Here is a 23,957-nt window from a genome sequence, read left to right as displayed (position 1 = left end):
AAAATATATGTGAGGGACGTCATTATGTTCCCAATTGATTCTGTTCACACAACATAGTAGACTCGCATAGGTATTTATTTATCCCTAACAAGAAGTTGTAGTACTCATCATTGAAAGTGACCTTCGTGATAATGAGCTTGGCAACAATGTACTTAATATAAAAGTCGAGAAAAGCCCATCATGCATCGACTCGGTTATACAACAGAACTAAATAGAAAATTAATCATGTATAGATAAACCTGCAGGAATGAATTGATTTGCCCAGATTCAACCTCTTCTAAAGCGGCATAAAATAGTGATACGTACTAATGCTAGCTAGCATGATATGAAAGTGACCAGGGTTATTTAAAATTGCTTCTGGTGGAGAAATGTTACTTGGCATCGTCTATAACATTAACTTGAACATCCACAGTTTTCTTCGTGATGGTTTGCATTGTTCTTGCTATTGACAATTAATTACTACAAGTTATTTCATTACAATATATATTTGTACAGAAGTTGAAAAGTAGAGATCAGCTGCAACTAGTTTGATTTCAATTCATATATACTTAAAATAAAAAATTTAGAATTCAAAGTTGTAATTTATTTAAGATAAATGCTAGCAACAAACTCTTTTAGAAACTACAAATTAAATCATGAGTGAGATTCATTTAATAAGAGGAGAAACCTATAAAATTTTGTAAATTTTCACCAATAATAGAAAGTGTGTTGTTAGTATTTCTTTTTCTTCAATTCACCTGCCTCCAAATTAAATTTAATTATACAAACATCCAACAGAACTATCTGGTGAGTTTATTAATAAGTAGGTCACATCTTTTGCTTTCCTTGGACTCATACTAACTAAATAACGGTTATGGCCATGGCCTGTAGTTAAATGCCAGAACCAGACTATAGAAATCAACCACATTGATCTCTACTCTAGTTAATTAACAATCAGAAATAAAATAATAGACCCGAGTAACATGAAAGGAACTCATCTTATTCCATTCACACCAAAACTATAAATTAATAATCATGTCAATCTTCTATATATTACAATTAGACCTCTAACTATCCAAATACCAACTACGAACACGATGGATGTTCACGAAGACACACTCAAGTACATGAATGATTTTGAGCTGTACGACTTTGTTGCTGATTCAAATTTTGATCAGTTCATCAATTTGATCCGAGGGGAGAATGAAGATGCCAACTGTGATCATTTCGGTTCTGACCTTATCAATGATTGCTTTGTTAACAATCAGCAGCAGCCCCTTTTATCTCCTGCAAACCCTTTTGATCAGAACAACAACAATAATAATAATGATGCTGTGAATGTCTATGATCCAAGCTCCACATTCAGTTCCTTCTCTTGTTTTGATGGGGAGCTCAAGGGAGAAGGAGAAGAAGAAAATGATGGTGAGCATTCTTCTGGGACAACGACAACGAAGAATGCTGATGGCAAACCGAAACTAAAAACTGATAGGTCAAAAACTCTCATTTCTGAAAGGAGAAGGAGAGGCCGAATGAAGGAGAAGCTTTATGCATTGCGTTCTTTGGTCCCCAACATAACAAAGGTATGGGTCGCCATCCATTAATTAAGCCTTTTTTAGATAAATTTTTCTATGAACACTTACACAAAAAGAAAATAACAAGGTTAAATGAATTGAACTTCTTGCATAAGCTCAATTCTTCTTCTATAAGTATTTATGGTCCAAACAAGACCTAAAAATGACATGGTTTTTATATATATTTGAGAGTGAAATGTAACTGACATAAGTATGCCCACAGATGGATAAGGCTTCTATAATTGGAGACGCAGTGTCATACGTGCATGACCTTCAAGCTCAAGCTAGGAAGCTGAAGGCAGAGGTTGCAGGACTTGAAGCATCCTTATTAGTGTCTGAAAATTATCAAGGATCAATTAACAATCCCAAAAATGTGCAAGTGATGGCCCGTAATATTAGTCATCCAAACTGCAAGAAAATCATGCAGGTTGGTTTGATAAAATTAAGAAGTTCTTGTCAACACCGTAAGTTAATTTTCAGTTAGCTTATGTATGTGCATGCATTACTGTAACAATATTTGTGCGTGCTGGTTTGTAGGTGGACATGTTTCAAGTGGAGGAAAGAGGGTACTTAGCAAAAATAGTGTGCAATAAAGGAGAAGGGGTGGCTGCTTCACTGTACAGGGCTCTCGAGTCTCTTGCAGGTTTTAATGTTCAGAACTCAAACTTGGCTACAGTTGGTGAGAGTTTTCTACTTACATTTACGTTGAATGTAAGCTGTCCTCTCTCTTTTCCAATTCAATCTTTTTATACTGTTGAAATGAGTTATTATGATTTTTGCTTATGGATTTAGTCATATTGATGTATTGAAAACAGGTAAAAGGAACTGAACAAGAAATTAACCTGCCAAATTTGAAGCTATGGGTGACTGGCGCTCTTCTGAACCAAGGCTTTGAATTCGTGGCATCTTTTCCTGCTTGACTCACTGCACCAAGTATGACGTAGAAGCAATTGCATTTTAGAGAATATGATGAGCCATGAAATATTACGTATAATATCCACGCCAACATCTTGAGCTAGTATGATATCACTTAGTATTACCGCAACACCGTTGCTACCTTCGTTCTGTGTAATTCTCCAGTTTTCAGAACAAATAATAACACTACAAAGACTAGCAAAATATATATGAAACCACAAACACACACACACACATGTTCATAATAAGTAAACTTCAAAATTATTCGTGCAGTCAACATATTTCGTACAACAGTAACTGGAGTAATTGTAAACCAACAAAACTTGCAACAACAAAAATATCTCCACCAGTAAAAAATAAGTCCTTATTTAAGCAAGGGTCACTTTTCTGTGGATTATTGGACGTGCTTATTATCATTGATTCCCAGAGCATAAAAAAAATAATGTTAAAATTTAATGAATTGTTGGTGCAGCGGTAAAGTTGTGCTTTGGTGACTTGTTGATCATGGGTTCGAATCCGGAAACAGCCTCTTTGCATATGCAAGGATAAGGCTGCGTACAACATCCCTCCCCCATACCTTCGCATAGCGAAGAGCCTCTGGACAATGGGGTACGAAGTTTTTATCATTTATTTTAAACATCCCGGAGTAATTCGCGTATCAAATTCACACAAGATTATGAATATTTTCTAATTCTAGTCCCGAAAATTGCACACGATGATCATTGTGATCTTTTACTTTACAAAATTTATTTTATTCGACTTCATAAATTGTCATTCACTTTACTTTTCTTTAATGCAAAATGAGAGCGAAAAATGAAAGGGGGGGGGGGCAGAAGAATGACTTAGTTTTCAAAATAAAGGACTAAAGTAAAGATGTTATAAAATCAAGAAATAAAAAAAAGCGACCAATTAATGTTGATAATCTCTTGGACAAAAAATGAAAGTTTACTAATGAAAAAATGACACGGTTTGATCCCCTCTAATGCATAAACCAGTAGTTTCAACATTATAAAGAACACTCGATTTAAGCCTTTCCCAAAGACTTCAGTTCAACGATTTTTTGCCAGCTTGATGATCGGCAAGCTTAGAACACCAAGAAATTCCCCCCAGCCCCCGGGGAAATCAAGAAACACCAATGCGCATGGTTTTTCCTTGCTAGCCCACGCTTGCCCCTTTTATCCTTTGGTGCCTCGTGTTGAAGAAAAAGATCACTACATAAAAGATATCAATCAGTGTCCTGATTACATGATCTTCCATGTACATGCTGCCATCCACCCTTTTGTCAACTACAACTTTGAGGGGCTTCACCTGCAAGCAAACTTCGCCTTCATAGTAAGTTTAGCAGTTGAATTTCTATAACGGGCTTCAAACTAAATTAAGGAGTAGCTTGTGCAATTAACTGTGAAACATACAAATAATAAGCCATATCAACATTTCCCCCAACCTTGCATGATATAACAAACTGCACCTGTTATTTGCTTATTTATGTTATTTTATAGTTCTATTACAACAAACTGCATAATATTGATTGAATGTATTAACTAATCAAATTATTAAGATAAAGATCCAAGCAGACCACACAACAAATTTACTGTCAGGAAGGCTAAAATGTAAAACTTATAACAAATGAAGTCTTTTTAAGTGTGGGTCATTGAGAAAATAAATATGAGAAAAAAAAAAGACTGCATCTATAAAACAGTCACATGCCATTACTAGGACCATTCTAATTCTCTGGTTACCATAGAATACTTTCATTTGTAAAGGGCAGTATCCTCCAAATCAATCCAGACAGCTTACCTGAACCATGAATTTTCAGTTACCCATTTGATATACACGAACTTATGCACAAGCAAGAAAACCAAGTACAAAGAAAGCCAACCACAGATCTGCAAATAACCAAGAGGTCCACAACTGAACCTAATTAAAAGGCTGGTGATTTAAGTACAAAGAATTCACAATATCAGAAATTCATGTTACCAGTTCATGCCTGTGTAATGAACTCCACTAGTTTCCATTACAGCTCAGTAATTCAATTCCAGACCATATACCCATCATCCACTAAGTTACTTGTCCTGCACACACATCTCCAATCCCAGCAAAGTCACAAACAATTATTTTATGCAAGATAATAATTAAGTATATCAATTTAATCAGCATTAATGGCCTAATGTTTTGATCTGAGACATTTATCAATTAGTTCTAAACCTTCAAAATTTGTAGTCAATCTTCATAAACAAAAGTTTTCCTGTAATTTAGCTAAAAAAATAAAGAATGCAGAAAACTTCACCCATCCTTTTAAGGGTAAGGACTAAAAAGTTTAATCACAACTTGCATTATTCTGCCAAGAAAAAATGAAGCGAAAAGAAACAACACACTTGTGAAAAGGTTTCCACTAGTCCTTCATGGTAGATACAACATGTCGGAGCCTGATCATCTAGACGCTGTTACACAGGTTTTTAACTAGATGGGACCCTGCCACAATCCTTTTGCTAATTGCTTCCTATTATATACCTTTTTAACTTGAACAAACATTTAACATTTCCTTTTATGAAAAGGCCAAGGGCATCTTGAAAGGGCACATTATAATTATTTCCTTTAACATAAAGGATCTAGTTTCTATAATGAATAACTATTGCAAGGTGCAAACTTTTGCCCATTAAATTTTCAAAACATGATGTTAGCTAAAAGAAGAGGGGGCATGAACTGCACCTGAGTTTTGGAGAAGCTATTGACATCCTTTCCTTTTCACTATAGCAAAGACCACTCAAAGATTCAGTAAGCTTTTACTGTGTTTGATATCCCTCATCATTGTTTCCCTTGGACAAGATCTGCAGTACTGTGCCCTTGGTAATCCAGGCTGTCATTTCAGGCTGTTGTTCAAAGGGGTTAAGAGGATGCTTGTTTCCATCTTCAAGCTGCACGCCATACACAAATGGTAATTTAAGTGTAAGGAAGCTCTCTGGTGGCAAGATCACTTCACATCCAAGGCTAAACTGCAATTTTTGTTCACGATCTGGAACTGAGGGAGGCAAGCATGACGTCTACAAGGCCAAAATAGCTAGAAATATTACACAATTGAGCAGATAAACAGAAAGTACAACAGTCTTAATATAATTTCAAAAGTACAAACAACAATGCCGAAAAAAGAGTAAACAAGCATGCAAATAGTACAAAACAGAAGGTTGTTCCCTTCCATCATAAAGCATCAATTTCTAGACAAGTTTAACTCTATAAAAAAAGCCTTAGCATTTTAAATATGTGAATTGTTGTTAATTTACATTCAAAATTTCAAGAACTCCACACCTGAAGAAGAAAGACATACCTCAAATTGTACAACAGGGCACGTTGCTAGTGTCACTGGAAATGCAGGTGTCACCTAAAGTAATATCTATAGATTAGTGTCCTGATATGATATTAATTTAAAATAAAATGATTAAACACAACAGTCAACATCAATATCATGTGGCATATAATACATACACCAGCTAAATATATATGCATGATTTCAACTACTGGGGGAAATGCCCAACAAACAAGAAATAATGATAAACTACTTATCAGTAATCAGTTAGTTAATTCAATCATGAAGATGCCATACCGTAAAAGATAAATCCCTAAAAAGTAATGAATGGTTTGTAAGATTTGTTTAAAAGAAGAAAACCATTGGTGGCTCCTTACATTGAGGTACATCCAGAGAAATTTTAGTTTATCTTAAGCAATAAAAAAGAAAATGAAATAAGTAAATGGAGATGAAAGTATGAGTTTATTACCCTAGAAAATTACATCCCATTTTTTACATAAAGCAAATATGTGAAAGGTGCAGTTAATAGACAAAGTCTAAAAGACAAACAACAAAAGGAAAATTGTGCAACCCCCATGGGTTTATAAAAAAAAAAGAAGAAAATGACAAACACACTCCAAAGTTAGAACATGTTTCAATATTAATATGCATTTTAGTAACAGGAAAAAAAAATCAATGATACTAATTGAAACATAATTTAATGCTTATTAGAGCAGCAACTCATACCAGAAAAATTCTTTTAAGCTGTGAGATCCCACTGGCAAATTTAACCTTTGGTGTATCCTTATTATTCCTAGAATGCTTGCAGTGAGGACACATCATGTAGATAGGCAAGTTTTGATTCAGCATGGAGAATGCAAGATCATCACCATCCATACTAATAGCTTGAAGATCCCCTCCAAAATCTTTTATAAGATTCAGGGGTTTTGCATTTGCATTCATTGATGTCAAATTATGTAGTGGAATGGAAGTATGTATTAATCCATCGGAATTCATATCACGATTAGGAATCATTTGATTAGATTTGTTCACATCTCTTTCCTTATTTGAGATTGCAGAAAGAATTTCATTTGAGCTTCGATGAACTTTGTTCCAGGAAGCATTCTTGCTTACTTTAGTATGAAATGCCTGATTTCTGCCAGCAGGCTCCATAGAAGATATATGAGATTCTTCAGATAATGAATATGCAGATCCAAGTTCGGTGAGATGTTCTGCATTCAAAAGAAAACGGTGGCCACGGGGGCATTCATGCTCAAATCCAAGATATACTATAGCATGCTTTAAAGAATGTGATGTGTTCCTTTCACCACCATTCAAGAATACAGGTACTACATTGCTACCAATCCTCAAAAAAGGATCACCATCCGTGCAGATATTATTGCCATTAACATCAAGAGGTCCCTGAGTAGAAGATACATGTTGAGAATTTTGAGATATTTCATGATCAATGGCTGCATTAACCTGTTCAACAGTCTGACTAGATGGCCTGCTTTGTTTCATACCCTTTTCTGAACCTGGTGTAGGCAATTTCCTCTGTTGAAGAGGAGGGAATCCTGAATCACTAGCTACTGATCCAGCAACAACCTCAGAAAAAGGTTTTCTCATTTTGAAAATAGGGAAACCTCTACCAAAACTTATCTTTTTATCATCAGCCTTCATGATATCTAAAGATGGTCCCTGGTCTTCCACTCCATTCTGCAAAGTGGGGTGGGCTTGTCTAACATCAGTTTTCTTTGCATCTACAATATATTCAACCTTGGGTGCCCTAATTACAGAACCTTGCTTCACTATACTCTCTGTAGAACCATTTGGTATTTTCTTTTTCTCTAGGTATATCGTCCATTTAAAAAGAAATTTCTCAGTGGCACAAAATCCACTTTGAAGTAAGCCTTCAGAAGATTCATAGTATTTTGAACCCCCAATACGAAGCAAACTCCAAGCAGAAGATTGAACAGGTCCTGCAACTTGTGTTTCGGGTAATTTGACTGCAGGAAGTAGCTTATCACAGTCAGAGAAGCAACTAGCATCAGCTGATTCAAAATCAAAGGGATCAGGACGCAACTGTCGGGAACGACCACAAGCACAAGCATGAAGGAAAAAATAGCCACTTGAATGTGGCATGGGCGGGGCTCCCAAGTCTGAATTACTGGTTTCAACATCATGCCTTTGGTGCATGCATGGTTTTCCTGTCAAACTAACAGCATCGCATAGTTGCCTTTCTGATTTCCATATGGAAGTGCATTCTTCTTCCAACATTTTTGCAAATAGTTCCACTGCAGGTCCTTTTACCATTGAGCGAAATGCATGCAAAGCCTTATTTAAATGGACTTCATGTTGTGAAGTAGGATAACAAGCAGGCAAATCTTTCAAATAAATCTCCTTTGCGGCCGGAATGGCTCTTTGGCACCACAAAGTTGAGAATTTAGTGTTCAACCCTCTACCACTTTGTAACCATGATACTGCAACATCTAAAGGATTTGTACTCTTCGAAGATCCTTCCACTGTTGATGAAACAGTATTCCTTGGACGAGGTTTTCTTTTGATAATTTCAATTTCATCCAAACAACCACCTTTTGCACAGAGAACTCCACTCAAGATATGACGACTAGAAGATAACCAAATTTCAAGATTTGGAAGATCGGGAGTAGTAAATGTTTTCCCAGATGCAGCTGAGGCAGCAGCTGCAGCTGCTGCAACAGCAACCATACCAACACCTGCAGCTGAGCCACTGTTGGTATTAATAACCCCCCCTCTCCCTCTCAAAATATCAGATTGCCTGTAAATGAACTCCTTAACTGATATTAAATCTTCTTTGCTTGCACTTTGACCATGGCTTTCAAGCAAAAGGGAATCTGAAGTTGCTTTACCATTTAAGACATCATCAACAAGTCCACTGGCAAACTCAAGAGACTCACCTCTTTGATTTGAAGACCGATCTAACAAGACAACTGTCCTTGATGCATCAAGTGAAAACAAAGGTGCAGAAGTTGAGGTACCCCCAGTTCTCACACTCGAATGAGTTATTTCAGAACCTGATAACGTCCGACATTTCTTAACAAGAAAGCGAATTTGTGCTTCAAGAGACGACTGTAATTTCTTCCTATATCCACCTTCAGATCGACTTGCAGGGCGTGCCAGCACAACTACCGAACCAGAACCTTTTGCAGGCAAGTTTCCCTTGGCTGCACCACTGAAACTAGAAGACTGATTAATCAAAGAGCCATCGGAAGATTCCTCCCCATTTGCACTGGAATTCGACAAACTGGAGAAGTCATCGATGAATACAAACAGTGTGACAGGTATGCACTGTCCTGGAAACAAAGAAGCATAAGAACCTAAACCTGACATGAGAGATATGGCTGACACATTGCGACCCAAGTTACCACCACCTCTAACTGGTGAAGAATTGTTTGCCGACGAAACAGGTCGGGACGACGGCGAAGGATGCGACCTAGACGGTAAAGGCGGCATAGTCTGGGATCTAACAAAGGGAGCCATAGCATGCTTGGCTGCTTGCAGCACCCGAAAATTCCTCAAAATCCTAGTACCAAAATGTGACCCATCCTGAATATATATTATAACATGACAAACCTGCATTTCTAACTCGTCAATTACACCATCAACTACGCACAATTTAAAATTAACAGTATACACAGAACACACCCTGTAATTTCAAAAAACTAACTACAGCAGCTAAAATTAGAGTTCCTAATTCACTGAATGTAACAGTCATAACTCTTTCATGATATAAATTAGTAAATCCTACACTAATTCTGCAAACTTCTCGCTAAAAATAAGCAAAAAATTATCAAATTCTCTATGTCTGTAATTCAGACAAAGAGATTAGGTTGTTCATACTTAAATATTCTGCATAATATAAGATGTTTAGAAGAGTGAAGAAAATGACTTACAGAGAACATGAAAAGCATTCCCTGGAGGTCGCCGAACTCGTGCTCTTCGACGGCGGAATCGAATCCCGGCGGCGCGGTACCGTCCGCGGCGGCGTGAATCGCGGGACAGCGAGTGGAAGAGAACTGAAGGAACAAAATCCCCTTGTCGTGGTCGTGAAAGTAGCTGATTCTCCTCCGCTCGAACCACTCCTTCGCCTCCTCGTCGTCGACGAGCAGCGGCGCGTCGAGGTTGCCGGAGGCGAAGGCGTTGGAGTCGATGACGCGGTTGAGGAGCTGCGCAGAATCGTCGTGCCGCCGCGCGATGAAGCCGACGACCACCACGCCGTCGGAGGAGCGAGGGAGAGACGCCGCCGGCGCCGGAGAAGGATGGTCGGAGGAGGTGGAGGAGGAGGAGGAGGGAGACGACGGAGGGCGAATGAGGACTCGAACCGGTGACGGCGACGGAGAAGGGTTTCGTGGCTCCATCGTTCAAATGTCAATGCCTTCTTTGCTCTCCACGATTTCGATATCGATTTCCAACTTGATCACATTTTTTTTTCTATTTTTGTTGAAATTGTGTTTTACTTTTTGGGAGTTGGCTTCGCTTCGCAGTTTGCAGTTGCAGATGCAGTGCGCTATTTGTAACGTGGACTTTGGGGTTCGAATGTTCGAGTTCGGTCTCAAGGATTCAACTCTAAATTCCAAGACATGAGTGAAAAAGCCATTTGCATAATCTCTCATCTATATATTATCTAAGCAAGTTGTTACTTTTTCATTTCTAAATTCTAATACCCTACAAAAAGTTACTTGGATGGTAGAATTACACTCAATTATTTTTTATAAAGTTATTATTGTTTTCACTTATTTATTACTAATAAAAAAATTCCATTTTTAAATTTAATCGATAAGAACATAATTTTAATATTTTTCCTGTCACAAATGAATCAAACAAACAAAAAATACTGTGAGGATTCGCAGCCGTAAATAATGTCAGGAGAATATTATTTGGTGATTCTTCTTTTATATGCTGGGGGAAGATTGGCATGTGGTATGGAAAAAAAAATGAACCATGATAATTCTGTTCTTTCCAAATTCATCAATCCATCCAGTCGGATATGCTTATATGTTATTTGATTCACGTTTTGTTTTTGTGTTCAACAAGAACTAATTTTCTATAACTTTGTGATTAATTTTGTTTCTTTGATAGAATGTCCATCACGATAAAATTCCCAAAGACCTTATCATAAAACGTTTCTAAAAAAATATATATGCATGGTGCTTATATGATTCAAAAGTAATGTGTAATTTTCAAAAGTTGTGCATATGACTCTGCTGAATAAACAAGGTCCTGATATAACTGATGATGACAGCTAAGTTGTGCGTATATATGATATTTGAGACTTGCAGTAATGATATAGACATGGGATTGTTCAATAAAAGCAAGATGTTCATATCTCAGATTCCCTTTTTCTTGCTCCTTGGATATAATTTTTTTTTTTAACTAATCTATAAATTAAACTATGAAATTTCAATTAAATTTCATTGACTCCTCAAACCTAATATTTGGCCTGGAAAAGCTTTGCCTGCACTTATCGTTGATCATCTTGTCCAAGACATGGACAATCTCTTTTCATAGTATAATTCAGAAAAAAGTGCTGCTTATTTTATGTCTGTAATTGTCAGAATGTTATAAATTTCTGTATCATAAACTTAAAGTTTCTCCTTTTTAATAACATCTCTGTTGTGCTTTCTTGTTTGCAGGTAAGGTTGGTTTGAGTCCAGTGTAAATGCAACTAAATATTTTTGTAGAAGTTGTGTTTTATCTTTTGCCTGTTTTTCATCAATTTACCCATATAAACTCTGAAGCATGACATCCTTCTAAAGATGTATGCAAAATGAAATCGTGGAGACATGTAGTACCAGAGATTCGTCTCAGTAAAATTATACTTCTGATGAATTTCTGGTGAATAAACCTACTGTTGAATGTTGTGACTGCAGTATTGCATACTGATGTTTACTGAATGACACTATATTGCATGTATATAGAAAATGGCTTTTGTAAAGTTTGGCTTGTGTGACAGATTCATACTCGGAGCATCTTCAATGAAAGTTGTTTATGGGGTTCTTAAACTCAAGAGCTAGTTCTTACATATTACATAAGAATAGTTGCTTGTATAAATAGTAACTTTTCAATGTTCTTAAGGATTGCACTGTTGGAGAGATTTTTTTTTTTTTTATGAAAATCTTAAATCCAATGTGATATTGTTGGGCCTACCGAAAACTGAGTTAAGCAATTTCACTGTTATTACACCAGGAGATGCTCTTATTTGCCTTTTACCAGCTACTTGTCTAAATTTCTTTTGTTCTGTTTGGAGTGTAAGACTTTTGGCTTAAACATAGGAGTTTGGGACTTTGGGTGGGTAGAGATAAATCATAAGTGATTCCAATTACAATTATTGATCTCATCTCAGTTTTAGTCTAGTGGGCCTGCTTGCAAGATGTAATCAGGCCTTTGCCAAAATAAACTTGGGCATTGTTTGTGCACCCAGCATAGTTGTCCGTACATCCAACAAAACAGTCAAATTTCATTTTTGTCCTTCCGTAAAGCTGATATGGATTCGTCAATTCATATGAGGCCCAAACAATTTAAAAAAATAAAATAAAAATATGTTTTAACAATTAATTTAAAATTAATGGCCCATGCAAGAATTTCGCATTATTGACACAATGTTCTACCCAATTAAGCTAATAGGTTAATTATGTTATAAAATAATTAATGTTGCTATATATAACAATAAAATTTCTAATGTATATTTAATGCACATGTAAATTTAGATAATAAATTTTGTGACAATTAATTTTTATATAATAATTAATTTGTTTACAAATATAAATTTTGATCTAAATTTACATATGCATTAAATATACATTAAAAAATTTATTGTTATATATAGCGACATTAATTATTTTATAATATAATTAACCTATAAGCTCAATTGATTATAGCGTCGTGCTAATAACACAAAAGTCATGATTGGCTAATTCGTATTGGACTTATGGATTCGCCAATCCGTATTATCTTTATGGAAGGTCAAAAATGAAATTTCGTTGTTATGTTGGGTGTACCAGTAATTGTGTTGGGTGCACAAAGTAATGTCCAATAAACATGTAGTTGAGCCCATAGAAATAGAATCATATTTCCCTTGTTTTCTAAAGGGGTGAAAACTCCATTATGTTGTACATTGTTCAACAGAATTGAGTTTCTTTTTGCCTCTTCTTCTTCCTTTGTGCTTCACACCCACACCAACATATCTATGTGCCACAACACCACCGCACAACGGGGAAGTCATGTGCGTCCAGAACCTCAGAGGTTGAGGTCACGCACGCAAGGACCCTCAAAGATTGGTTCACGAACGCAGATGGAGGTGTAATGATGATGTGGCAGTGGCATGGTGGTGGCTAGGCCAAGGCAGTGATGCACAATGTTGTTCAAGAAGAAGGGGGTTGTGCACGCATATTTGGAGTTTGGAACAACGGAGATGAGCAACAATTAGGGGTGTACAAAAACTAGTTCGTTAAAAAAAATTGAACTGAACTGATTTTGAACTATTTTAACTGGTTTGATTTTATATCCAAGTAGTCAAACTAATTTAAAAACTAGTTTAAAATTGAATTGGTTTTTAAAAACTGGTTCTAAACTAAATTAGTTTTTAACTGGTTTTAAGAGCTGAATCAATTTTAAACTGATTTTCAAACTAGTTTTAAATTAATTTGATTAACCGAACTGATTTTGTAGAAACAATTCTATTAATTGGATTAGTTTTATAAAATAGTGTATTCAATTTTTCTTGAACTAGTTCAAAAAAAATCAATTTAATTTAAATTCGGTTACAATGATTTATTGGGGCCTTGGGGGAATAGGGAAGGGGAAGAAGCAGGGAGAACTGAAAGGGGTAAGAGGATTTTTTTTTCTGTAGGGGCCAATAGAAAAAGTGTAAGGATCAACAGTAACACCCTATCAAAAATAATCTTGTGGGCACACTTTGGCTCTAATCCCAAGATAGACTAATATATACTTATAAAGAAGCTTCTCTAATATTAATTATGGTTACTCCTGTTGGGCCCTATAACATAATGATTGATTGATGTAGAGCCATGCGTGTTTAGTTGTGTTTTGATCCATGCTTATATATAGAGGAGCCCTTCCACTACCGGGGAACGTTGATTATGAGCACGATCTATCATCAACTATGGTCTTGTATGCAATTTGATTAACTGAATCAGAACAAGGCAATCACGGCTTTTATGAAATAGATTCTATACAAAAAAAATGAAGAAAGTAAAAGAAACAACATGCCCAAGACTTGAAAAAGTATCAAATTGATCTCTATCACATTAATTTTTTCTTTTACAAGCAACAAAATTCTTTTAAGTATTTATTTTTTACTATTTACCGGTATATAACTATCATGATCAGTTAATATGCGTATCCAAACTTAATTTCGACTTGATACATCATGTGTTCCACCTCCAGCTAGGGATTGTTCTTGCATGATTATGTCAAGTCAAAAGAGATTTATGTGAAGTGAAAAATAAACAAGAAACTGAAAGAAAAAAAAAACGAGGAAAATAAATCCAAATGTATCCACAAGACAAGTACCACTTTTAGCCCCCGCACCTAACTTCCCTTATACATAATTAAATCTACATGTGGAATGTATTTTTTCTATATTATTACTATTATAGTTATACTGAAGAACTGTCCATTTTGTGGCTTAAGAATGCTTCTGTCAGCATAATTAAATATTGTGGTTTTGAAAGGTTCAGCTAACTCCTTCCTCCATTATTAATTATGAGTGACGACTACTATCACAAGTAACAACTTCTTGTATACGTAGTTAGCAGTTGGGCTCAAAACAGAAGCAACCTACAATTAGGTATCTACCGGTAAATACACCTAGCTAGCGGTAACTCTAGATTTTGTACTCGTATAATTTTGCACCCACAAATGTAACTCACTATATTGTGTTTGAAAAGAACAAATTCATGTGATGCAACCTAACCTCAAACGCACCAAGCCACCAACCTTATTGATATGTATGATTATGATAGCTAGAGCAACAAATTAAGGGTGCTAAGCTTAGATTGGATTAGCTTTTAAGTTTTCGGGATTTTTCTATTGAAATAATTATTTGATATTCTTAATTTATTAAAAAAGGATTTGCAAGAAGTTTATTTATTTATTTATTTTATGCAACCACAATGATTTTGTATGAAAACAATCTTGCATAAGCTAAATATGATCATTTAAGCGGCAAAACTCTTTCTCGCTGAATATTTAATGTACTTACATATCTAGAATTTAAACTTGATATGATATGTTAAATCGAAACAATCTCATATCAGTTGCATACACCTCTCATTAGTTTTATAACTTTATTATTGTTGATAGAAAAGTTACAAGATAAGATTTGATATTGATTTTATTTTCTTAATTTATTTTAATTTCTTCTTCTATAAATACGTGTGGTGAAATATATTCAGACTGAATGGAAGCCCGTATGGGTTTGGAAATTAAGTTGGATGCTAGGGCAGTAGGTATGGCAGTTTCTTGCTTTCTCTTTTTGGGTTTATGTTATGTGTTATTGTGAAATTAAGTATATATGGGTATTGGTTTGCACTTGCAGTTAGAAGATGTGGTGAAATTTGGATGGAAAAGTTTGCTCACGAGGTAGGCGTGAGAAATAAAAGTATATAGTATAGTTAAGGGAGTAGTGAAATAGTTGTGTTCTCTGGAAGCAGTAAACCTAACATAAGGTTGAGTCGGCACGGAGTCACTTTCGTTCAAAGAAAGGGTTGAATTAGCTGACCCGTGACCCTCTTTCCAATTGTGCAACTTCCATTCAATTGAGTTCGATCATTGATCTCATCATAACCTCCACCATTCAATAATCAATTCTAGATATATAGATTGAAACCTTTTTTCTTTGGTTTCAGTTTTCACTTATTATTAGCGCCTGAAGTGGCTGTGGGAGTGTCTTTTTTCTGCTGCGTGTGAAGAAGACATGAAGGAGCATCATGAACACTTTTAGATAGAGAAAGGATAACGCCAGATGCTTATCTTAAAGAAAGTTTGGAGGTATAATATTAAATTGTAGTGTGTTCAAATTTCTCTTATTAATAAAAATTAATGAATTATAATCACTAACATTAACTGATAACAAAAATCTTAAAGAAAGTTTAATTGCAATAGCTAGCGGTTCATAAATTGATGGAATAATGTTAGAAAGGCTTTCAATAAAACATATAAATGATGTAAGGTGTGTATAGTTATTAAATTATATCCCTAATTTTTTATTTTTCAAATTTTATTTGTGTACATTTCTCAATTATGTACAGTCAATTATGAGACAAGAAATTTTATTTCCAAACAAATAGCAAGGTTTTACCAAGTTACCAACAACTATTTGGTGCTCAGGTTGTACTAATGTTTTTTTTTTTTACAATAACTTACTTATAATTCTTTTTTAAAATCCACTATTCATTTATAATTTTCTTTTCTTATTAGTTTAATATCTGATATGTGGATCATTGATGCGCATCGTATTAAATTACTTTTTTGATGAGAGGGTCTAAACACAATTGCTTGCTATTGGAACCCTCAAGTGTCGCCCATGTGTTGCACTATGGCCTGACACACCCTTAAAAAAATCATTCATTCTCAGCAATATGAAGCTTGAAATCAGTATTTCTCTATAAATACTAAAATAGTTAGTACCCCAAGGAGGACTTTGTAACTTGTATCAGTATGGGTGTGTGAAAATATGACAAAGGAGAAGGGGGAGAAAATACTTATTTTATGAATTTTTGAAAATATATTGTGAGCTCAATTTTTGTATATTATTAGTGTACTATTTACTCGTAATAATAAAGCAAATTACGAAAGTGATTATTAGTTAGAAAAGAAGCCTAATGAAAATGACGATAGTTGAAGCACACTGAAATTTCAAAATTGATCGAGCTGCTGCTTGTCAAGTTCGATTAATTTTAGTACATTAATCAGAAAAAAAAAGGATAAATCAATAAATCCCAAGTTTTAATTTTCTAAAATTTCCTTCCGTTAGTATTATTGTAAACCTTTGACTTATAATTTTTTAGTCATTTAAAAATGGATATCAAATCTTAGAAATCCCTTTCATATTAGAAAAGAAATTATTATTTTACCTTTTTAGGCAAATGATTGCAACATATTTTACAGATATGCTTATATAGAATCTATTAAATTAAGATCGTGTTGTCAAAGCAGGTTGATTCACTACGGAAATATTGAATAAAACAAAGGGATGAGTGCAGAGAGTCTTTGTTTGCTATAATGTAAATTCAAGGTGTTTCAAGCTTAGTTGCAACAAACTACCTTGTCTTCATCGCCATGAAGTGTAGTGAGTATTAGGTTTACTGGTTTTCTTTTCACCATTTCTCTCATGGCTTTTGAGACAATCAATTCCAAACTAATTCACTTGTACCTGTACTAGTTGTAATGCCTAACAAGTGACAATTTTAACTTTTCCCTTTATTGCAAGCTAGATACTGTTTCGATGGAGAATTTAAATTTTTTGGGGAATTTTAAATATTTTATTTAAATAAAATAATTTAAATTTTTATATTTTAAATTCTTTATTTGGATAAAATAATTCAATATGTATCATATGTGAAAAAACTTTTAATATGTTTGTTTGAAAAATTGAAATTTTAGAATAAAATTTTACTAACCATATACGTTAACTAATTCTTAAATAAAAAAGATACTTTTGAAATGAGAAAATTTTACAAAAATAAAATAATTTAACTACATATCAATATTCATAAATAATAATCAATAGCTACAAAATTGAATATTAAATTGCATGCTAAGTCAATATTAACATAATCTATAACTACAGAAACATTGTTTAATATAAAAAATTAAATATTAATATTAATAAAAGTAGACACTTGTATCTTATATTCTTTTATATATATATATATATATATATATATATATATATATATATATATTTGTTAATAGATAAGAATAGAATAGAAAGAGGTGAGGAAGAGAGATAGACGTGCGAAAGAGAAACGGAAGATAGGTGCAAAATAAAGGGGGAAGGGAGAGAGAGAGGTGCAGGAAAGAAAGGGACAGGGTGGAGAAAGAGAGAGAAAACATGCGCAGGATAGACAAAATGAACAATAAAAGTTCAAGGGTGAAATATTTCATAATAAAACTATATATTGAAGAACAAAGCTTTCTAAGTTATTCCATTTTAAGCATTATTTGAAATCTTTTTGTTTTACTTGAAAAGAAGTTCTCTATCAATTTTCATCATTAAAGTTTTTGCATGCAAACTTTTTTTTACACAACAGTAACAAGGTTTTTGAATCTAACATTTTATATCAAATATTCAAGGGGGTGTTTGGTTTGATTATTTCCTGTTTTTATTTTCGCTGAAAATAGAAATTGTGATGAAAATATATTTGGTTGGATTTTTAAAAATATTTTTTGTGAAAATGAAAACAAGAAACAATCAGAAAATGAAAACAATAAAATATCATTTTTAGTGTTTTGAGTTGAAAACAAAAATCTCATTTCGCGTAAAATGAAATTATGATGACAATAAATGTAATTTTAAACAAATATAAAAATACAAAAAAATAAGAAATCAATATATAAAAAATTTTCATATTTTATTTCATGAAAACAGAAAACAAGAAATCAAACCAAACATATTTTAAGAATTTTAAATATTTTTCAAAAAATAAAAATACAAATTAAACACACCCTAAATATCTTACCACCTCATCAATCTTAATAAAATTTACATATAATATTTACCAGGTTTACTAATAAGCTACTAACTTTTAGTGAGATGTATTTTCTTTTAATTACATTTTTTATTTATAAAATTTAAATTTAAGAACTTAAAAGATTTAAACTTGGTATACACAAATCAATAATACGATATAATATATAGTATTTTAAATTTAATTAAAAATTAAATTCTTTTTAATTTTTCTCATCTAAACACAATATTAATTATTCATTTTTTGGTACTACGTGACATTTCTCTCACAATATGATCGTCCAACCACATATATCATCATACAAAATTACAAATATCCGCGACCAAACAATTTATTAGCACGACAATTTATCCGTGGCATATTAAGAGGAAAATAAAAATAATTGGAGCATCTTCCACGAGGGCTCAGAATTACTTCAAGACCATTCTGCAACTAGCAATAAAAGCATCTTTTTGTTATCCCAGAGGAAAAAGGAAAAATAAGAAAAGTTGACAATTATGCATTTATGCTAGCTAGTGAAGTGGGTATTTTTCCCAAAAAGAAAAAAAAATCAAGTGGATTGTTTTGGGCCTATCACCGTCTTCAGTCGCATGCAGCATGCGTTTGCCATACTAATACTGTTTATTTTGTTTATATATATATATATATAATATTGTCCGTTCACTGCTGACCAACGAAAAACAAATATATATAGAAATAGATATTAATTTTTACACACATTAGTATAGAATAATATTGTTAATTAATGAAAAATTATGAAAATTTTGATTTTTAAAATAATTATTATAAAAATTAAAAAAATTATTATACATAATAATTTATGATTTAATAATAGAATAAAAATCTTATGCTCCATCAGTATATGAATTATTTACTCGCATACATATATAATCATAAAGGATTAAAATTAAAATACAAAATCGTGTAATTTTTTTAGTAGTTATGTAATAATTAAATAACCTTTAATCTTAATTATTCATATTTATATTTTAAATTTATTCCTCTCACCCTTTATCTTTTAATATATACTACATATACTAGGTGCTTTAGCTACAACCAAGTTGTTTGTTCTAATTACGAGTGGTTCACAAGCTTCTCCCCTTGAGTGACGTGAGAACTGTTAAAGTGGAGTTGGAGTATTAAGTCCACTACTTTCAGTGTCCTGTGCTAATTGCTAGTGTAGTGTGTGTAATATCTCTTGTTTATTTATATCACTTAAATATTTATATATATGAGTTCCACCTAAACTTAAACAGTCCCCACACTTCATCTCAAGAGCGTGTTCACCACTACCCCAACCCAACTATTATATTGTTCTCTACTTTTATTTGCAAATTAGATAAAATGAATACCTGAATTTATTTGTAACCAATAGAAGATGTCCCTTTTGCTCTCTCTTTCTCTACTCCTAAAGTCAGAACTCACTCTTTGACAATTGAGCAGTCCTTTTCATCCATTAAGGTAAATATTTAGGAGGATACCAGGACATCATACGTAAGATGGAAACATGAACCATCTTTTTTTATTTTGTCTTAATTGATAAGTTTATTGCATTTTCATTTGACGAATTCAACATTTTTTTTCTACTCTTAGTGAGAGAAAAATAAAGAGTTTGACTAAACTATTCAAGTATTTATTCATGTTTTTTTTCTTTTGGTGCTCAGTGACATCTTTGTTGAGAATCGAAAATTACTAGATTAATCTTCAAAATATAAAATCATATAAATGTGTTTTTTTTTCCCAATAAAATCTTCTTTATACATACAATCAGGTAATTAAATCTTTGTCAATACGATTAAACTCTGTTGGACCTATGTTTGTAGTGCGTAGTAACATAAGATATGCGTATTTAGTATGTTAAATAAACAAAAATATGGTGTTAATTTCCTCATAAGAAAAATTCAAATTACGCCGAATTAGTTGAAATTGTTAAATATTGAAGCATGGTCTTTGGAGCAAAAGGCTGCGAAGTCATCTCAAGTTGAGTAAGGAAGGGATAAGGAAGAATGCTGTACTTTCCAAACCACCACCTCTTGCCCTTTCTTTCTTTGTTTTTTTTCTTCCACTAATTAATATTTTCTTTTCAAAAAGGAAATGGTGGAGGTAAAGGCAGAGCAGAGCAATTTATAAATATACGAAAAAATGTCACTAACAGTTTATGGCAGTATCCAATCCTCACGTTACGTGCCTCACACTAAACAACTTACCACATTTAATTTGTTACGCTAAGAATCTGCTGTCCTTTTGCATGATGATAATTTCTATTCTTTTTATTCAGAAGACTTCACTGTACATTGAACCATCTGCACTGGCTGCTACAAAATGCATTCCACTTACATATACATCGCTCTGTGATGTAAGGAGAGCGCTGATTAGTTCTCCGTTGTTGCATGCACTTTAGCATAATTGGTGGACGGTGGTAGAAGTGCATGCATCAGAAAGAAAAACAAGATGTTTCAGGAAAAAACTTGCCCCCATAAATAGAAGAAATTTATTAGAAAAAATAATTGGTATTAATTAATCCAAATGGAAAACAGTTTTAAATGTCATTTGAAAGTTAGATATAATTGAATGAATTGACTTGACCTTACTGAAAAAACATATAATTAATACAATGATGTAGGATTTTATTGTATTTATATGTGATAAATAATTTATTTAACAGTCATGCATTACAAACAAAATTTGTTTCTAATTCAGTAAATTAAAAGATACAAATGATCTTTGACTCGAGACAAATAAATAGAAGGCATTTAAAAAGAATAATAAATTAAAAAAATAAAAAATATTTTTTAAAGGCAATTAAAAATATTATTACATAAGTTAATCATCTTCTCTTTTAAACTTCTTTTATCTTTTCATCAAGAGTGTGACTTAGTCACCATATTTAATTTTTAATAAGTGATCTATTATTCTTATAACAACATAGGTTTTAGACTTAATTTAATTTTATAAAATCAGTTTATAAGATAAGAGTTATTCTTTATTTATATAATGTATCTTGACATTATATATTTATAATCAATGTAGAATTTCAACACACTTTTTTTTGTTGGTAATTATTCATCATAAATGTGAAATTTCAACACACTCATCTTCTAACCACCAGGGCTACTAGGGGTGATTCCAATTAGTGTGGCTTTCCAACAATTCTCAATTATTCTATTTGCAACAAGCATTAATGGATATACTAATTTCACGAGCATGAATTGAAAATCAAAGGCAAAGATATCGATCTTCCTTGTTCCATATGACTATCTTAGTTTCTTTAATATTTTAGGCATATAATTGCAAGGAATTTCTTGAATATAGTTCATTGAGAATACTAATCTTTTTAGAAGGATTTAAAAGCATTTGAAAATCAAATGTCTCTTTTCAATTGAGTTTACTTTTATACGCAATTATGAAGATTTAAATTTTGGATCACTTGCTTAAGAAACTTAAACTTATTACTATTGAGATCAATCAGTTATTAATATATGACCATAATAAGATTTGTTGTTTATATTATTCTAACCTAACTCAAATAGAGTTGTTTATACCTAAAAAAAATATGAATACTCTTTTTGTTATTTAAGGAAGAACTCAAATTCAATAAAAAAAATGTATATTTACAAATTAAAGAATTATCTCATCCAACAAACTTGCTTGATCTTTAAGCAATTACTAATTAATTAGTTGATCGATAAGCTATAGCATGATCTTAAGATGTGAGTCAACGGTACATGAACCCGATAATGGACTACTTTAGATCTATGCCAGCAAACAAATCCTCACACCAAATGGAAGATGGTAACTACTAACTAGTACACCAGTAATAATGTCAAGAGTGAAAAGTGTCTTCTCTATCGATGCCACTGGGACGCCAATAGACAATAGTATTAGTGCAATGATCATCATAATATAACTATTGATTTATAGTAGATACACCAAATGCAGTCATTTGAAGACTTCAGTTGCAGTGAACTATACATGTACCGACGAAGAAACTTTTTCCCTTTCACTGTTGATATTAGTGGTGAGTGTTATTCTTCTTTTGAAGGGTATTACACATTAATGGGTAGTATATTGCTCACCAACTAGTGGACCATGTCTTAGTAAAGACGATTAAGTCAATGATTTGAGATCCACTTAATCAGTAACTAACATTTTATTAAGCCAGTATTGCTGGACCACTCCCCTTAGAATGAAATGCTTCAACCTTTGCTCTCATGGAGTCTTTAACCTATACTAATAATGTAAAAACATTATGCATGTTGATTCCAAATGAAACAGTTTTTTTTCTTCCTTTTCCTCTTTAATTTTACCTAGAATACTTAGTCTCATATTTTATTAGATTTGTAATTTTGACCTGCCTATATTAACAAAATCCAGACATTTGATCCTTCTATTTTTTAAAATTAAATATTTTAATTCAACCATAAATTTTACAATTAATTTTAAGGCGTTGACGGTTAATAAGAAATAATCGACTTCTAAGTCACTATCATGATTCTATAATATTGTGCTTTCTAAATTATTAATTAATTTTTGGTATTATTTTTATATTTTTCATTTATATTTTGATTCAATTGTTATGAATTTTCTTTTTTTACTAAACTACTTAAGAATTGTTGCTATATCAAAAGCAATTAACATAGATATATCATTATGTGTTGCATAAATATTATAATTATAATAGTATTAAAGAAATCATGGATTAAAAAATTATAAGCATTTAATTTATTTACTAAGAAAAGTAATGTTTGTGTATAGATGTCACTTATTAATTTTTTCCAACTTTATTTTATCTTTCAGTTATATAGTTCAATTTTTATTAATTCATATAATTGACATTTTATTTATTATAATTTCAATTAATTTTCTAAAAATTGATCTAAAGAAAATTAAAAATCAATTTATCTGCATCGCATGGATTTATGAACTAGTCAGTATAAACATTAACATGATGTTAATCTAATAATACTACATGATTTAATATGATGCACATTGCACTGGTGATACGTATCTATTTTGTATATTAGTTTTTTTTTTTAAAGAATTTTGTATATTAGTTAAGTTTTATGTTATTATAGGTATGCATTATACTTTTTAAACATTTATTATCTGTATTAATATAGTTTAATTTATATTAAATAAAGATTATGCTAACAGATTTTTTTTAGGTCACTAAAAAATATCTCTAATAACTAAATTTTTTTATTAGCCATTTTTTATAAGCTAAAAAATTTCATTAATTAAAAAACCAAACCTGACAAAAGGTGTGATCAAGTTTAGATAAAAAGGGTACAAAGCACAAATATATTCAAAACGGTACAAAATTACACAAAATGCGTGACGGCCTTTTGTAAGGCACAGTATTTTCGTTGATAATGAAATAAAATCTTCTTTACAAAACCACACTTTTTCTGAAGAAAAAAAAACAAACTTTTTTTGTGTGTGTGACAGACTGAGTCTTTA

General features: G+C 32.6%; 2 protein-coding genes and 1 pseudogene across 5 annotated transcripts; 2 read left to right on the top strand and 1 right to left on the bottom strand.

Moving 5' to 3' along the window:
* Nucleotides 1–1,027: 1,027 nt before the first annotated feature.
* Nucleotides 1,028–2,807, top strand: LOC114374452 (transcription factor FER-LIKE IRON DEFICIENCY-INDUCED TRANSCRIPTION FACTOR). The gene is made up of 4 exons (XM_028332092.1): nucleotides 1,028–1,559; nucleotides 1,774–1,977; nucleotides 2,088–2,261; nucleotides 2,366–2,807. The coding sequence occupies exons 1-4, from the start codon at nucleotides 1,077–1,079 to the stop codon at nucleotides 2,468–2,470; spliced, it is 966 nt and encodes a 321-aa protein (XP_028187893.1). The 5' UTR covers nucleotides 1,028–1,076; the 3' UTR covers nucleotides 2,471–2,807.
* Nucleotides 2,808–3,307: 500 nt separating this feature from the next.
* Nucleotides 3,308–10,357, bottom strand: LOC114374451. Of its 4 annotated transcripts, none has more exons than XM_028332091.1 (7): nucleotides 9,678–10,357; nucleotides 6,493–9,357; nucleotides 5,788–5,841; nucleotides 5,175–5,506; nucleotides 4,443–4,549; nucleotides 4,263–4,351; nucleotides 3,308–3,773 (listed from the first exon to the last, which is right to left on the bottom strand). In XM_028332091.1, the coding sequence occupies exons 1-4, from the start codon at nucleotides 10,140–10,142 to the stop codon at nucleotides 5,249–5,251; spliced, it is 3,642 nt and encodes a 1,213-aa protein (XP_028187892.1). In that variant the 5' UTR covers nucleotides 10,143–10,357; the 3' UTR covers nucleotides 3,308–3,773; nucleotides 4,263–4,351; nucleotides 4,443–4,549; nucleotides 5,175–5,248. The 4 variants fall into 4 exon arrangements, with proteins under 4 accessions (XP_028187892.1, XP_028187891.1, XP_028187890.1 ...); XM_028332090.1 differs by having other exon boundaries at nucleotides 3,308–3,790; nucleotides 4,443–4,537; XM_028332089.1 differs by having other exon boundaries at nucleotides 3,308–3,784; nucleotides 4,443–4,537.
* A 5,831-nt stretch (nucleotides 10,358–16,188) lies between these two features.
* On the top strand, nucleotides 16,189–16,361 carry LOC114377791 (annotated as a pseudogene).
* The last annotated feature ends 7,596 nt before the right edge of the window (nucleotides 16,362–23,957 follow it).

This window comes from Glycine soja, chromosome 11 (assembly GCF_004193775.1).
Source record: "Glycine soja cultivar W05 chromosome 11, ASM419377v2, whole genome shotgun sequence".
Taxonomy (NCBI): domain Eukaryota; kingdom Viridiplantae; phylum Streptophyta; class Magnoliopsida; order Fabales; family Fabaceae; genus Glycine; species Glycine soja.
The sequence above is the reverse complement of the archived record's forward strand: the minus strand, read 5'-3'. Positions and strand labels throughout refer to the sequence as shown.

What these genes read in the sequence shown, in the direction of transcription:
- LOC114374452 (XM_028332092.1), top strand. Translation starts at nt 1,077, where the DNA reads ATGGATGTTCACGAAGACACACTCAAGTACATGAATGATTTTGAGCTG. An exon ending in TGGTCCCCAACATAACAAAG is followed by an intron (nt 1,560 to 1,773) that starts GTATGGGTCGCC and finishes GTATGCCCACAG; the next exon opens with ATGGATAAGGCTTCTATAAT. An exon ending in ACTGCAAGAAAATCATGCAG is followed by an intron (nt 1,978 to 2,087) that starts GTTGGTTTGATA and finishes GCTGGTTTGTAG; the next exon opens with GTGGACATGTTTCAAGTGGA.
- LOC114374451 (XM_028332091.1), bottom strand. Translation starts at nt 10,142, where the DNA reads ATGGAGCCACGAAACCCTTCTCCGTCGCCGTCACCGGTTCGAGTCCTC. An exon ending in AGCTTAAAAGAATTTTTCTG is followed by an intron (nt 5,842 to 6,492) that starts GTATGAGTTGCT and finishes ATATTACTTTAG; the next exon opens with GTGACACCTGCATTTCCAGT. An exon ending in GCCCTGTTGTACAATTTGAG is followed by an intron (nt 5,507 to 5,787) that starts GTATGTCTTTCT and finishes TTGGCCTTGTAG; the next exon opens with ACGTCATGCTTGCCTCCCTC.